Below are 17,013 nucleotides of genomic sequence, written 5' to 3' on the forward strand. Positions count from 1 at the left end.
ATAACACGCATTATTTTCGTTGTTAAATAATACAAATGTAAGAAAGACAATTAAATCACAAATTTCATAACTTGTTGAATAACGCTTATGTGCAATCAGGATGTGCCGGTGCATTTGTCCAAATAAACAATCTAGATGTAATTTGATGCATATTGTAATTTGCTTACTGAGCTGTGATGCAAATTAGCTCAGAGCTTTAGTAAATGAATTATCCTGCCGTGAAATTCATCATCGTCATTTTTTTAAATTATCATCTGCAGCGAAACGGTGCTTTCGGTCGGACGCGGCCACAAATAATTTCACATTCTGCTCAATATTGATCGAGAATACACTGGCATTACGTGATAGTATTGACGCCACCGTGCATGATTCATCAGATGGGTTCAAGCGCAAAGGAAATGAAATCCCTACAGGATTTAAAACCTCTGGGCAAGCCTCAAATTACTTGGCATCTCAGAAACGCAACAGATACCAGGTCGATATGTGCCACACAAAAACAGCAGCCTCCCTCTTAACCCTTTCACCTCTAATCCCCCAACAGCAGAGATGAACTTTAATCATGACGATGTAGGCGTGTATCTATATTTTTATCCATAAAGCCCATATGCAACAAAGAGCTGGAACACAAGAGGCCACATGGCTCAAGCTATAGCAAGGCAGGCTGATCCTTCCCCTTAGTATTAGAAGAGGCTTGTTCGCACCACAATTGCCCTGCCGATCGATTAACTGTGGTGTACCCCTTTATTCTGCTGGGTGGATGGAGGCGGGGGAATAAATAATCTCACGCAATTGTTTCAACTACCATGCAGGGAGATCAAATTTTACCGGAGATTTCCAGATTGGACCACCAGTGTGCTGCGAACCGTTATTGAAACCACAGCAGCATTATATGGGTTCTTTCGGTAAAGTCACGTAGAAGGGAAGTAATCAAATAATACAAATAAAACATAATAAAATAATTCTCACGACGTTTCGGCCACAACGCAAGCAGCCATCCTCAGGTGAAGACCAAGTCTGTCGGGGAGACAGCGTCTGAATGAATTCATTCAGCGTCTGACCTGTTCTTCACCTGAGGACGGCTGCTTGCGTTGTGGCCGAAACGTCATGATAATTATTTTATTATGTTTATTTTTATTATTTTATTACTTCCCTTCTACGTGACTTTACCGAAAAAACCAAGAAGATGAATCCCTGCAGTCACGAAAGCTTTCAATCGAAATTTCACAGCAGCATTATATCGGTAACTTTCCTGAAAGCGTTGACACCTAAAACGAAGCCGAAGCTGCACCGTTTTCCTTACAGATATTTAAATTGTGAAATATTGATTTGAAATAAAGAGTCTCGCTCGATTTACTTCCACAGCGTGCAACATTGCTGGCTGATGGGCACAGCGTGCCAAAGTCTCCAGTGCTTCGTGCCAGATTGGGCAGCATGTGCTCTGTCATCTACGCAGGGCGCAGCATCGAGCCATTTTCACCCTTTCAAGTGTTTTAAAAAAATCTGCTAAATATATTCCGGATCGTTTAATCCCACAGGCCAATTTCTGCATCCTTAGCAGCTACTCTCTGTTCCTGCTCGAAGTCCCCCAATATAAGAGAAACAAACTGGGTTTGAGTTGCTTCCGGGAGGCTGTTCGTGATCTCTGGAATAATCTTGGAGGGATGTATGGGATACAAATCGTAACCACCTTTTTCCAACTTTAAATCACTTGTGTGCATAGAATTGTCTTTCAAGTTGTACGTGCAATTGATCTCTCTGCTTCTCAGACGTTGAATTATAAAACAAAACATGTGTGATGTGTCAAATTCGACTTGTATTGCTTGTCGAACCATGTTGATGCATGGCTTTAACATTCAGAACATGCCCATGTACAGTTTTACTTTGATGATTGTGTTCGTGTCTTTTTGCTGTAACCAGATTTCTGTAACCAATTCCCCATCGAAAAGTAGTATTTATTGCCCAATGGGATTTTTTCTTGTGCCAAAATAAAACCTGATAATAAACATACTCTAGAAATTCAAGCTGACTAAAAAATAATGGACTTTCTCTCTTTGCCTTTGACCCTCATTTGGCAAAGCTTGGTGCTGTATCCGTCCTCCGGGTTTTCCGGCGTTGATAGTGCGTGGAAAGTGGCAAGCAGGGAGCATTCATTTACCGCCAGAATAGGGTGGAGGAGCACATATGAGCACCACTCCCTGGCCCTGTCTCACGGCCACCGTGCCCCGGGGCTTGCTCCGGAAACTTTCCAAGTCTGCAAGGGAATACAGAAGTGAGGAACAAAGTGAATACCTCTCCAAAGCATGCTCAAGGAAGCCAGAATTTTGGGTTAAGCCAGAAGGACTTCCCTGAATAGATACATCAAACTATTGAAAAGATAAAACAAAACTAAAACTTTGACCGGAATATGTCGTATGCGTGCTCATTAATCTCTGTACGGGAGAAGACATTGTGTGCAAGTGAAAGAGCAATTGTAATGCTACGCACTCATATCTGTCGTATGAAATTGAGGAATCCATTCCTTTGCATGCCACGTCCTTTCTTATTGCGCCCTCATTTCTTTCACACTTATTGTATGTTTACTTTACAAATAAACTAAATTAATGCCTCAAGCCCGTTGGTAAAATTAATTCAACCTTTCGCATCCAGTGAAGCTTAGCTTTTGTGCTTCACTTGTATGGTGGTGATTTTTTTTTATTGTAACATTTTAAAATCCTGCATGTTTAGATTGATATTGAGTTCTAATAAAATGTCTTAGATGCGCCAATATAAATGTGTGCGTAATTAAAAATAATATGATTTTCTAAAGTTGAAATCTTTTGCAGACTGCCTGACATCTCCCACAAATCAGAAAGGCTCACCCCCACCTCCCGTTAGTCTGGCTTCAAGGGGCTTCAATGTACAAGGGAAATGTGCAGCTCTATTCATACCACTGCTGGCAGAAGGCGACTCTTTATCGAATATTTAGCCTACTCTTTTAGCGTATTTGGCCTACTTTTCCATGTCAGCGCGATGTCTTGGAAGACGTGGGAGTCCCCACACTTTCAGCACTATATAGTTTAACTATTCACAATCACGACATAGTTTAGTTTAGTTGAACTAACTATTAACAAAACATTTTAAGCATAGGTTTCCCCCTTTTTTCTGGCAACAAAACAGGTGTTAAGATGTTGACTTAAAGCTTTCGTGACTGCAGGAATTAATATTGTTTGGGTCTTTCGGTAAAGCCACGTAGATAGAAAAAATAATAAAATTATCACGAAGTTTCAATCGCAACACAAGCAATCGTCATCAGGTCAAAAGTAGCGAGATAGCTGCTGAGGTAGGATGTTATATAGGTTTGAGATGGGTGTAGCCCAAGGGTCATAAGTGAAGTGGGCGGGGCTAGTGAATACATTAGCATGTCAATGTAAGATCGGAGAGCTGAGCTACCTCCACGACGACGAAGCTGCAGAGGTGGCCATTGTATTGTGAGAGATTAGCATGTCAATGTAAGATCGGAGAGCCACCGACACATCAAGGAAAACGAGCAACGGTGGCTGTGTTAGTGAGACATTTAACATGTTAATGTAACACCAGAAAGTCGAAAATAACTACTAAACATCACAGACAGTTATGACTTAACCTGGTTAATAACGTCCTTCCAATGAGTTTGTACCCATCTTCTCGGTTGAGATTGTGTCTGTGTTAATATATCTGGATGGCTTCATTAACGAAACTTTGCTGATAGCCAGTGAGTTGGCAGAGTTCCTTCATCTTGGAAAAATCAATTTCGTGTGTGCCCACAGCGTTAAAACAATGATCAGACACAGCTGAGCTATTGGTCCTGCCGTGTTTCAGATCTGCCTCATGTTCACGAACACGGTCCGAGACATGTCGCTTAGTTTCCCCAATGTGACCACTGCCGCAGACACAGCTTAGTTTGTAGACGCTGGGGTATTGCATGTCAGGGATCACATCCTTCACAGATGGGATCAAATCACGAATTTTACGTACTGTGTTGAATCGAACCTGGATCTTGTGTTTGCTCATGATTTTGGAAATATTTTTGGTGACCCCTGCTATGTATGGCAAGTTTTTGTTTTGATTGGTTCCTCAGATAGTTTTTTTTTCCCAACAGTTGGGGTGATAGCTTTACGGAATGTGTAATCTGAATATCCATTCTTCTTGAGGGCTTGGTGTACGTGTTTCAGTTCACTGGCTTTGTGGTAATGGTTCAAAATACATCAAGCTATATGGTATAGAGTTTTGATGAGGGAATTATTCTGGGCTGGATGGTGGTGGGAGTCAGGTTTTAGGTAGGCATCCGTATGGGTGGCTTTCCTGTAAACAGAGTGTCCCAATGAACCATCTGGTCTCTTTTCGATTAAAACATACAAGAATGGTAACTTGCCATCCTTTTCCACCTCCATGGTTAATTTCATGGCTGGGTGTATGGAATTGATGTGGTTGAAGAATTGGTCCAAAGCTGGTAGGCCATGTGACCAGATGACGAACGTGTCATCTATGCAGTGGTGGCTCCTGCAAAATCTCTCAGGGGGGGCAAATGTCTGGATGATTGATAAGGATAAGGTCCACCCATGCAATGGATAAATTAACAGCTTAAGCATGTAAAGGCAACTTCACTACTTTAATATTAATGAAAAATAAAGTGACTCTTACAATACATCTCCTTGTTTGTTTCTATACTCACTATTATTACAATCCACTCAGTTTATTTTATTAAAGATTCCACTAGGTGGCGACAAATAATATTGTTGACAGAAACGTGCTTACGTATGATGACGTAAGCACGTTAGTGCGAGCCCTCTCGGAAGCCATAGAGAATGCATTGCAGCGCCCGCCGTTCGAAAAAAAAGCATGTTTGAATGTAAGTCTATGGGAACACTCTGGGCGATTCTCAGCCAGAGTGAAATCGCCCAAAAAGAGGCGGTACTCCACAGAACGTGACATGACGCTGATTGGACTATATCCAGAGGCACAGTAACGGCTAGTGTAACTCTGGTTGAATGAGATTTTGAATGTGATTGAAAAAGTCCCTTTCACACTTTGGTGGTGCGTCGCCCAATCGCCCTAATGAAGAAACCGCCCCTGCATCTATGTACCTCTTCCAAAAGGAGGGACGTAGGGTGGATGCCTGTATGGCATCTGTCTCAAATTTTTCCTTTTGGCGTCCTCTAGACAAGGCTCGAAAGAAAGCTGTCTCTGGTGTGCATATATTATCAGAGTATGTTTTTTTGTTTGCATTCTGACCACAAGTATTGTGGTTAATGCAGACATGAGGCTTTTGTGAAAGGTTTCAGTTTTGTGTTTTAACAAATTAACACCTGTTTTGTTGCCAGAAAAAAGGAGAAAACCTATTCTCAAATTTTGGTACTGGCAAAGGAGGTCCCATGATGTAAACTATTTTCTTTTACGAGGTAAGGCCCACTGAGCTATTATAGCTCGTTTTTAGAAGCGACCTGGCCACAAATGATGGCTCAACGAAGTGGCTCATCACGTGGAAATGTATCACAGCCAAATACTCTAAATGCACGTTGATTCACAGACGACCAGCCAATCAAATCAACGCACTGTGCCCACTTCCACTGCTGGGTGGACAGTGGCAGGGGTATTTAAGAAGCATGCCGTATCGTTTCAACTGCCGAGCGGCAAGATCGAATCAGATTGCAAATCCAGTGAGCTAAGCATTTCTGTTGTGAGAAATGAAGCGATGGGGGAAGGGGGGTGAGCAGGCAGCAGTAGAGGTCACAGCGCATGGCCCTTGGGTAATAATGTACAATGACCATACGGATTACAGGATGCCTGGGATGTAACATCAACCCCCGGTGCAAAGAGACGTTGCTGGAGCAGATGGTGATGTGACGGAGCCATCGCAGCAGCACAAGGCCACCGCCGCATACCAATTATGGATGTGCGTGCGTGGGAGTTCATTGCAGCTCACTAACAGCACTTGCCCCAACAGCCTGTGCAGACTACAGGGGGGATCTTTGACTATGTCCGGGAGTCATCACCAACCAGAGCAACCCTGGGCCCCCGTGTATGAGGACTATGGTCACCACGGTAGCATTTTTCACAAAAAGATTTCAAATTTGACGATTACTGCGATTACGGTGATAACCATTTCCAATACAATTGTAATTGGATTTCACATGTTAAATTGTGTACGATTTGTTTAACGAATTATCATTCTGGACGATCAGTATTGTTTTTATGACTTAAACATTTCGTCAGGAAACGCAATATAAAAAAGACAAGCCACGGTATGCAACACAATGCGTTTTACAAAACGCATAATACGATTGGCTTGGCTTATATATCGTATGACATATAGTGGCGTCGCGAAATGATCCTGACAACCCTGCTCACACGTAGAAGGGAAACCCCTGGGCTCCTGTGTATTAGGACAGCGACGATTTTGCCCGTTCCCTTGCGAGCCAATGAACGGTCACAGTTCGTGGTCGTCATTCAATTTCAGGAATGGATTTTTTTTTCGTGGCAACTGAAAGGACTGCGAGAAGGGGATTCAGGGGCTACAGCCCCGGGGCCTCATATTGAGGACGAACACAAAAATATATTTAGTGCTTTGTACCGTTTGAAATGCAATACCTTATCACTGTGATAAATAATGTAAGGTGAATTGGTAATTAAGTGAAAACACATCTCACTATCTGCTTTCCTTACCAGAAACGTGCCAAAAAAATGTAACAATACTTTTGTTTGCTTGTTTTGACTCTGGTCGACGATTAGTATACACCACGTTTTAAAAACGAGAAGTGAAATAACCAATGTGAATAACGTTGGAGTGTTTGGCATCGGGCACGAGTGGTTGTAAAACAGTCAAGGGAAGGAATTGACTTAACAAAGAATGCCCGCCCAAAACCATCACAGCCCAAGGGCCCCCATTCAAACTTAATCCAGCCCTGAATGTGAGTCCATTACACACAAAGTATATGCATGGAACATGAATCGAAAATAATTGATTATCAACACGCGTGATGTGATGCACACACCGTGAGCATGAGAATCGATTTTAATCGACGAATCGATCCATGCCTACTCTGTATCGCAGAACCAGCGCAGGATGTCCCATAGTTGTGTGGCCATCCAGACAAAGAGGGCCCCCTAAAATGATCACAGTCCTGCCCCCCCCCCCCATTAAGCTGTGGATATTAAGCAGAAAGTTAAAGGTGCAGCCCTGCAACAGCAAACTTGCTCCACTGATGGCGGAATGGCCTCCCCTAGTTGTTGTGGCAATGCATCCGTTACTTTATTTCCCATGCGACGTTCATCACTTTCAAAGCAAACATGCGCATGCTGAATAATTCCTACACATGCTTCAGAGAGTGTTTCAGGCGGAATTGCGTTTGATTGTGTTGCCAATGAGCTGGAACGACAATAATGATTGTGCTTTTTGATTAGCCACGAAAAGCTCATTCGATCTCGATACGAAATTTCAATGGGATGTTTGGACAATTACAAAAAAAAACATATGTATGGCTATAGATGGTTATAAATATTGACTGCATACATATGTTAACTCGCAATGTTTTGTTGTACTATTCGGATATTGAAGAGTCACCTAACATAGCAAAAAAATTAAACCCATGAAGAGCGTGCATTAACAATGAGCTGCTAAATATGTTAAGAACAAATTTCCGATAATGGAGAGCTGGCCTAAAGCAGGGACCTCATACGTAAGATTGTATTAGTGGTCTATAATGGATGGGCTTTGTTACGGAAATCTTCAATCTTTCAGAACAATGCATGCAATTCAGTTGTCGAACACATTTTTAAACCACAAAATAATATTACACAGGTTTTTTCGGTAAAGTCACGTAGGTAAAAAATTAAAATTAATAAAAGTAAAATAAAATTAAAATCACGACGTTTCGGAGGCAACACAAGCTTCCGTCTTCAGGTGGAACCGTCACAGCCCCTTATGACCTGAAGACGGAAGCTTGTGTTGCCTCCGAAACGTCGTGATTTTTATTTTATTTAACTTTTATTAATTTTAATTTTTTTACCTACGTGACTTTACCGAAAACACCTAAGAATATGAATCCTTGCCGTCACGAAAGCTTCAAATCTAGAATATTCCACGGCGAAAAATGACCGCCGTGGTCCTAAATTACTCCGCGCATTTTCAAATCCAGATGAGGCATTTGTGTTCTAGAATTTCTTTGCGGAAATACAATGTGTTTCCTGTACCACAATGGCAACAATTACTGCTCTGGTTATCTAAAATAAAGTTTAAAAAAAAACCCGCATTTCCCTCACGAAAAAACACGCAGAGGGAAATACTAAAACGACGGCACGAACACCCAGACCCCTGCCCAACGCAGACGCCCACGATGGCGCCCTGCCCCCTGGCTTGCCGACGCCGAAGCGCAACTCGCAATCAGGGGCCGTCCATAAATGACGTCACGCGACTTTGGACGATTTTTTTACCCTCCCCCCCCCTCGTCACACGGCATCACGAAAAGTCAGACACCCCCCCCCACCCTCAAATATGACGTCACAAAGCTCTGCCCCCCCCCCCCCTCCAAAAAATAAAACATGCTTCAAATCGCTTTCAATTATTGTCATTGTAGACAGTAGTGCGTATTTAATGTGGCGCTGCACTCTGATGTTGTAGGAGAAAATGACGTCACGCACCTGGGGGGGGGGGTCAGCCATTTGTGACGATGTGTGACGAGGGGGGAGGTGAGAAATGTGACGTCACATCAAAAATACTTTTTAATACGTGTTTTCTCCTACAACATCAGAGTGCAGCGGCACATAAAATACGCACTACAATGACAATAGTTTAAAGCAATTTGAAGCATGTTTTATTGGGGGGGGGGGGGGGCAGAGTTTTGTGACGTCATATTTGAAGGGGGGGTCTGACTTTTTGTGACGCCGTGTGACGATGGGGGGGGGGGGTAAAAAATCGTCAAAAATCGCGTGACGTCATTTATGGACGGCCCCTTATAAGAACAGCGGGGAGAAATACATGCGAGAGAACGGAATCATGGAAGGCGCTCACAGGCAAACTGTAGTCTGGCTTCCACACTAATGATGCTTCCGACGGAGTTGGTGACCAGGCACTGGAACACGCCACCATCTCGACCCTCGGATGGATTCCTCACGATCAGGTTTCCCCCTGCCAGGCTGTAGTGTCCCGTGATCGGAACCTCCGTCCCATTCTTCAGCCACCTGTGAACGAAGAGCGATGCCCCGCACGTCACGTGACCACACATACACGCACGCGGCTTTAAAGTGCGGCGCAAGGTCGCATGCCTCGTCCGATACCTCTGGTAAGCGGTGGAAGAGTAGGCCAAAGGCGCTTTGGAGGGACACTCTCGAGAGCTCCATTTTAGTGTATATGGAACTTCTTTCGCACCGTACGTAGCCGTGGTCAATTGTGCTAATCGAAGGTGTTGGGGAAGGACAACAATATATACACAAAAAGCTGTTCGAAAGAAATTAGTTTCCAATGTAGGTAATTTAAAACTACATAGCTCCAGCGGCTTCCTAATATATTAAGGAAGAGCGTTCCAGACGGCCGCAGAAGCGCAGATGAAAGCGCGCGATGCAGTGACCATCTTTGTTCAATGACCAGCCAACCAAAAACTTCTGCGAGAATGACCGGAGTTTACGTGATGGTTTATGTGATACCCTTCCACTAGCAAAGGCATTGGGATGATGCACCTTTGCCCGCACCTTTCACGACGTCGCATATTCGACCGTCGCATATTCGCCCTGACCAATTATCCGCCCACAAACAGTGCAATGTATGTGCCCGGTTCATCTGTTATTTTCAATAGTTAGTCCCAGATCCGACCTTTGTGCGCTCGCGTTATCGTATTCTTGATCTCGCGAACGTTTGTTCACTTCTAACGCACGGTAACGCGGGTTTCCACTTCTTACCTGTCTGTACATGGTGATATCACTGTCATTTTTCGTAGATGTGTACATGCGTGGCCTTTTCACATAGCCGCCTGTCCCTCTGTCCCCTGCGCGTCGGATATGTGACATTGTCATGTACATTAATTCTAGCGAGCGTTTAATTTGAAACTAAATGGCAGCCTGTCCGTTTGACGGGGGTTGACGCGACGACACTCAAAGGGCATCCACCTTGACCCTCGTCAGACATTGACCTGATTTGACTCGCCGAAGATCAACTCACCTAACCCATCACCGCTCACCAGTTAAACATAATCGCAATATCTTTTTTTTTTCAAATACATTTGATCAATATTTAATAATGCATCTTGCCAAAGCCCACACGTTTCCTTCCACCGTCGGCTAACTGCAGCATCTTACGATGTGTTTGCACCGTGGTGGCGAGATGTTAACTATCTCGCCTGGTATATAGGAGGACGTGAGTTCGCTCCCAAGCCTGACGCCTGCTGTATATTTGGAGTTTGCGCGTTCTCCCCGTGGTCGCGTGGATTTTTCTCCGGGGTCCTCCGGTTTTCCCCTCCCTCATTTAGAAACAATGTGCATTTAGAGTGTTTGGCTGCTATACATATCCACGTGCTAAGACACTCCGTTGAGCTATCATTTGTGGCCAGGCAGCTTCTTAAAAAGAGCCACATAGCTCAGCGGACCTTACCTGATAAAAAAAGAAATAAAAAATAATATTCATAATAAAGGCTTTTGGGTTCGATCACGTAAGTATCAATGTGTCGAAACCCTCCACCGCCCGACACGGCCAATCAGTAAGGGATTTGCACCGTAAACACAACGCCAAATAGTTACTACTTCAGCCCACCGGTGTGTTGAAGAGTGAATCCACAACAATTACAATCTGAGTACGACGTTTCGCTGGTAATTATACATCCAGCATCATCGGGCGATTTGCCAGAATATTTGTACTTTCGCGATCTAACCCAAAAAAAACCTTTAAAATGAATGACACTGGTCGCGGAAGCTTGCGTGTTAAACTAAAAAAAAATTGTTGCGAGGATGGTTCTCTCGTCTTAAAAATTTCAATCGGACTTAAGCGTCCGAGGAATCTGCATCGCTGCGCACCGCAGACTCACCTGTAGAGTGGGGGAGGGTGTCCACTGGCTCTACACCGGAACGAGACCTTTTTCTCAGAGGACTCTACCAAATATGTCACATCTTCCGGCTCCTCCAAAAACAGTGGGCCATATCCCCCTGTCTGTTCCGCTAGAGGAATAGGGAATGTTAAGAGGGGGAGGGAGGGAGTGGGGGAGGGCGTGTGCGGAGGGAGGGGGGGCATTCATTGGTAGCATCCTTCCATTTGCATCTGCAGCCATTTCACACTGTGCTCCCATTCTTATGGCCCACTTCCTATCAGTGCGAACGACAATAAAACCAACATTTAGAAGATTTAAATTGAAAATGTGTCACTTCTCATTCAGGGGATGAAATGAGGAACTTAAATGTAAATGTGTTTTTTTTTCGCCTTTAACCGTGAGAAATGCTCTATTTTATTTTTATTATTATTCACGTTAATAAGAAGACAATTTCACAAGGCCCTCAAAATCGTGAAACCAATTTGAAGCCAAGCCATGGTCAACAGATGGCTATTGCTTTCATGGTGAAAATGCGGACCCCATTTTCCTTTCGTGGAAAATTAATCTGACGGCGTATGCATCTGAAATCATTTCAATCGTTCGTATAGAAGTTTGCACTTGCACATCGCAGGTGCATCCTTGCTGTAACATTTACTGAATACAGTCATTTCTCTCATGAATTGTATCGACAACAATAATAAAACAAATTGTTTCTTTTAACGCAATCACGTAAAAAAATGTAATGGCGTTAGTTTGCTGTAGCCAATACGAATGGGTGCATGAACTACATTTTCAAATTTTTACCAGAGTCTATCAACAAAAATAAAAAGGAATTGTTACGTGCCTAGATATAATTGGGCTTGAAAAACCGCAGGAATAATAATTACAATAAAAAAAGCACAGTCTTATTTATTTAACTATGGAACGAAAATTACAAAGACAGAACTACAGCCGTAGTCTATGCTCATTATATTGTCTGAGGCCCTTTGCAGCCATTTAAGAAAAAAATAGATACTTCCAGGTAATAATAATAGTCATTGCTTTTTAAAATGTGCTTGCACTGCACACCCAAACCCGCTTGTATGCTGTTTGGAACAGGTATGCTTATGGTAACATTTGCCACATTAGCAAGCGTACCTTTGTTACCGCGGTAATTCTCCATCCCACTGAGCCTCGATCTTCGCTTTGTAATTAACTCTGAGTTGCACGATACATATATACTTATTTAAAATCACATTAAGAAATACTACTACAATCGTATTGGAGAGTTAAACAATTGATCGCTTTGTTATACGCTCGTTTGAATGCACCTAGTTGCCGAAAGACAAGCACGGCATGCACGCGAACGCAGGGCTAATAGGATGTGTGTACATTAAACAAAAAATGCATCTCTTACAGGAATGAGGCATATATCCCAGAGTTTGAGTTTAAGCTGAGCATAATTTACAGCAATCACATGCAAAGGCAGTGCTAATTATTTGCGCGGGTCTGAGAAAGAATTCCAGCGAGGTTCAACACAAAAACCACCAGGTGGCTGTGAGGCTTTTGGGTAAAATAAAATACTAGCAGCACTGTGAGAAAAATTTTTTAAATGTATATTGGTGACAAATAAATATATATATAACATGCATTATGTAAAGGTAACATAGAAAAAAATCACACATCACGATGTTTATTTATTTAGTTTTACTGTCCACTTTGTAATGCAATCGGAAAGGATAAAAAAACAATCCTGGTTGAAATCGACAACAAATTGCATTTAATCTCTTAGACATTGATCACCAGCTGTAGTGTAGATTACTTACTTATTTTACTTATTTTACTATAACTGAACATGCACACGGAAAAAAATGGGTCAGATTACAATGGCAATCAAACTCAACATTCACTTTAAATACCACCACAACAACAACTATTGCATTTTCTTGGTTCTTTCGGTAAAGTCACGTAGAAGGGAAGTAATAAAATAATAAAAATAAAACATAATAAAATAAAATAATTCTCACGACGTTTCGGCTACAACGCAAGCAGCCGTCTTCAGGTGAAGAATGAAATGAAGAATGAAATAATGAAATAAATCGAAATTTAAAAACTATTGCATTGCAAATTCAACTTTTGAAAAAACTAAATCTTCCACCAAAAAAAAATGAATTTTGCTTTGAGTTATTTTTTTGTTTACCTGCAGGGTAAGCAGCAAATGCTACCACAATTGCAAATTCATACAGCCACATCCCTATAGCACATCAGAAGGGGTTGGCAGCGTCCAGCAGAAGCTCCACGCTTGCTCTCCTCGTCACTTCGCCTGTGGGATGTGAAAGGGAAGTGGTGGAGGGGGTGGTGGGGTGGCAGAGAAGCAAGGTTGCGATGTGACGCGTAGTAGAGAGAATCGAGAGGCACAACGCCGGCACGCGTTCGTTCGGTGGGGCAAAGCTTCAACGCCACAATAAGGAGATGTGGAAATTCCAGAGGCAGACCGCCCTATTGATGCTCTATTTAGATCCAATTAATTTTAACAACAACAAAAAACAATAATTGCAAACTGAGAAGGGAATGTTCTGGAAATTTGTGGAGACATTCGACTATGTGATGCACAACTGCAACTTTAGTTTATGAGCGCGCAATGAATTATTTTCGGCGGCATGCGTGATGCGTTCTTGTTGTTTTAATGCGGGAAGTATTTGCGCATTTTTTCTTATTGAAATGCAAAGCCGGGAGATGCAATTTTGTCACCAAATTTCTGACGACACCTGTGTGAAATGTGTCGAAACACTTATCTTGCACATTAGAAAGCACGGCTTTGGCGTGTTAAGTGTTTTTCTCTCACGAGATCCGATGTTGAGTTGACTTTACTTTCGCTCAAGTTGTGGAATAATTTACAAACCCTCTTAGTTCAGCATCTGTTCTCACCTAGATAACCTGTGCAGCTTACGACGACAAAGTGGCTTCCATCGGCGCAATCTGTAGCCCCCGAAAAACGCTATCAAACCCCGCTAATTCTCAACCGCAATTTTACGCAACGAGCGAAAAGCGAGTCATTATTTGAGACAACAGGGCATATAAATAAATCAGCGAGAACTCCCCCCCACCACACATCACACCACCATTTATCTTGTTCCTACCGCAGTACCCCCCCCCCCCCAACTGCTTTGGCACCGCTCGCATTCGTCATCAACGCGCGGGACAAAAGCGGCAGCATGGGAACCGGGCCCAGGGTTTATTTGTTGCGTTTGACGCGGACGCAGCACTGCTCACGGCCTCGCCAAAGCCGGCCAGAGGACGTCAGCCAAGACATCGGCTGCGGTGATCCCCAAGCCACTCAGCTGGCAGTGAAAGCGCGAGAAAAAAGTTGCCGCGTGAGCAAAAGATTCCTAAATGCTCCTGCGATAGTTTTTCTATTTTTTTGCGGCCGTGCCGGGCAGCTGTCTCGGTTGTGTTTTCAGGTGGCACCCTGTGATTGTTCGGCGTGACGGTCCCAACGGTGCGCTCCGCATGCTGGGAGCCGCTGCCTGCCGTGTCACGTGACTGGAAGGACAACGTTATTTCACCGTCAGCCAAATGTATTTGCTGAAGAAGCCCCCAGTTATGTGGAGTGAAACGTTGGACGTCATACCAACTGATACGTGGTGCAACCCGAAAACACATCGGGGAGCTAGGCATCTCTACATATATATATAAAACAAATATTACGGTAAAGCACACACTCATGTGCTGTGACACAGCAAGCGGTTGTGAAAATGCCAGCGAGATAATGGACTCATAAACACAACAGTCTCGTTTAGGTGCTCTGGTGCTGTTTTGATTGTGCTTCAGCGATATAAATGCCAAAACACAATGAGATTGGTAATGGTGGCCCACTGACGATCGTCAAACAACGTATGGTTAGTTTCGTGCAAATTCTGTAAAGCCAATTTTATGCGAAGGGGTAAACTGGATATTGTTCCACTAAACTGATCTGCATAGTCACGTCACCATCGTTCGAGTTTAGAACGAGCAGACATTTTAGCAGACCGTTTTAAAATGTAATGGAACGTAAAACCTTGACAGCACGGTGGAAAAACGCTGTTCCCATCTCATGGCTTCACTGGTCATGGTAAATAAGCCTGCGTTTAAAATTGCACTCACTTGCATTGCTGGAAGGACCAGTTCAGAAGCACAGGACATCCCGCTCGGCTACATTTGCATTCAACAACTCCAGCAATTACTGGCAATCCACGGTTCTAAATTGTTTTCTTGAAATGAGTCATAAACACGCGTGTGCACGCACACGCGTGTTTATGACTCAAATGCGTGTGCTGCTCTGATGGTTTTTTTTTGTTCGGGCTCTCACAGCATGTTGTGAAAACACAGCAGAGAGGCATGCAGTACAACTGCGAGTAAAAAAACTACGTCGTAAGCAAAACCTCTGTATCCAAGTGAGAGCCGCAATGAGATTACACGTCTCTTATTAATTCAATAGAAACATTGGGCTACAAAGTAAATATGCGTAAGGATTATTTCGGTAAAGAGTGAAATGGCAGAAGAATGCATCAAATGCATATAACATGAATGCGCAAATTATACGTGACATGAGTTGGAACATTTTACATTGTAACATTTTACACGTATATCACCGGCGAGATATACTTCCAAATGGTTTATGTATAAGGCAATGATTAAACAATCATGTACAGTATTAATACGGACAATCCGAGGATGAAATCTTCTTCTTGCAACCAGCATTGTCATTGGCTACCTAATGTCTGAAATGGGCCAACTTCTGTCGTGTATTTGAAACATGTTCATGATGGGGCAAGGTGGGTGATGATTTACCGCTTATCAGCGGTGTGGGGTGAGCTGCAGGAGAATACGTTCACCTGACAGTTCGCGGAATGGCCCTCTGCCGTCAGTGACGTCAGCACTGTGAATCAAGTTGACCTCCACCTGCTCACGTACACTTAATATGAATAATTTGCAGCCTCTGTCAACCCACTTGTGGATGAAAGTCTCCCCATCACGCCGTGTCGGTCACGGGGGCTATTTGACGACGCGTCACCACGCCGGTTCAGTGTGGGTTGGTAAGGGGTAGAGGATGGAAGATCTCACTCGCCGCTGGTGTTAGCCACGGACTGGAGTAGAACACAGATCGCTGGGGCCAGAGGTCAATGTGCTCCCCATTTGCTTCCACGTACATGTTGTTCACGTCGTTTATTGTGAAAATTCGGTCACAGTTCCTATGGCTTTATTTTGGTGATTTTCGAAAAGCATTTTGGTTTGGCCATGTTTGTTTGTTGTAGTACAGAGTTAGACTGATGGCCGTAATCTAAGTTGTCTTGTGGTTGTTGTTGTTTGACTTGCATCCCACTGGGATGTTTGCACACAGTGTTGGTGTACGGTGATTTTTCTGCAATATTTTGCTGTCTTTTCTTGGATTTTCTGTTTGCACATAGTCACTATAAGATGTATTCTTGTTCATATTTTAGTTTTTTGTTTGTTGCGGTTGCACCTGATTTAAGAGCCGAATGGCTCATAGGGCCATACCTAATAAATGACCTTTGAACTTTGAGCGGCTCGTATGCGGGAGGGTGCTGGTTGAAATCCCGGCTGAGGGTTGAGTGCTCCTTTGTGGTGGAAACAACAATGGATGTCCTATGAATAGGCTCACTTACTCCAGAGGAACGTGACATTTTCACCGGCTGGATCAGTGCTGTAAATAGGGGGTCGAGCGCCGTCTCAATGCTCATTGGAGCGGGAAATCGATTTGACTTTTGTATGACCGATCTAAAGCATTCAAATGAGAAACAAAACGCGGTTTTCCGATATTTTCTCATGCGTCGTGTACACCCATACCTCTGAGCAAGCTCATGTAACAGTCTAAGTGGACACACAACTCTCTCGCGTAAGGATATCGAGGAGTGAACATATAATGTGTGTACAAAGTGACATCGGAGTGATTTACATAAGCACAAGATTAAGGAGGGATCTAAGCAAACGATATGTTATTATCACA

The 17,013-nt window shown here is 43.3% G+C and overlaps 1 protein-coding gene across 4 annotated transcripts in view; it reads right to left on the reverse strand.

Annotated features, from left to right (window-relative positions):
• LOC133342664 (contactin-4-like) overlaps positions 1-17,013 on the reverse strand; it is a 110,637-nt gene that overhangs the window by 68,192 nt on the left and 25,432 nt on the right. For 2 of the 4 annotated variants that reach the window (XM_061551976.1, XM_061551975.1), the window contains exons 2-5: positions 13,207-13,329; positions 11,028-11,154; positions 9,026-9,195; positions 2,156-2,251 (exon numbers count right to left, since the gene is read on the reverse strand). In XM_061551976.1, coding sequence (XP_061407960.1) covers positions 2,156-2,251; positions 9,026-9,195; positions 11,028-11,154; positions 13,207-13,258 — 445 coding nt within the window. In that variant the 5' untranslated portion in view covers positions 13,259-13,329. Of the gene's footprint in view, positions 1-2,155; positions 2,252-9,025; positions 9,196-11,027; positions 11,158-13,206; positions 13,330-17,013 lie in introns of all 4 variants that reach the window. The other 2 variants (XM_061551974.1, XM_061551973.1) reach the window with 1 other exon arrangement.

Source organism: Lethenteron reissneri, chromosome 15 (genome assembly GCF_015708825.2).
Source record: "Lethenteron reissneri isolate LAM-NWPU_2019-01 chromosome 15, ASM1570882v1, whole genome shotgun sequence".
In the NCBI taxonomy this organism is placed as follows: domain Eukaryota; kingdom Metazoa; phylum Chordata; class Hyperoartia; order Petromyzontiformes; family Petromyzontidae; genus Lethenteron; species Lethenteron reissneri.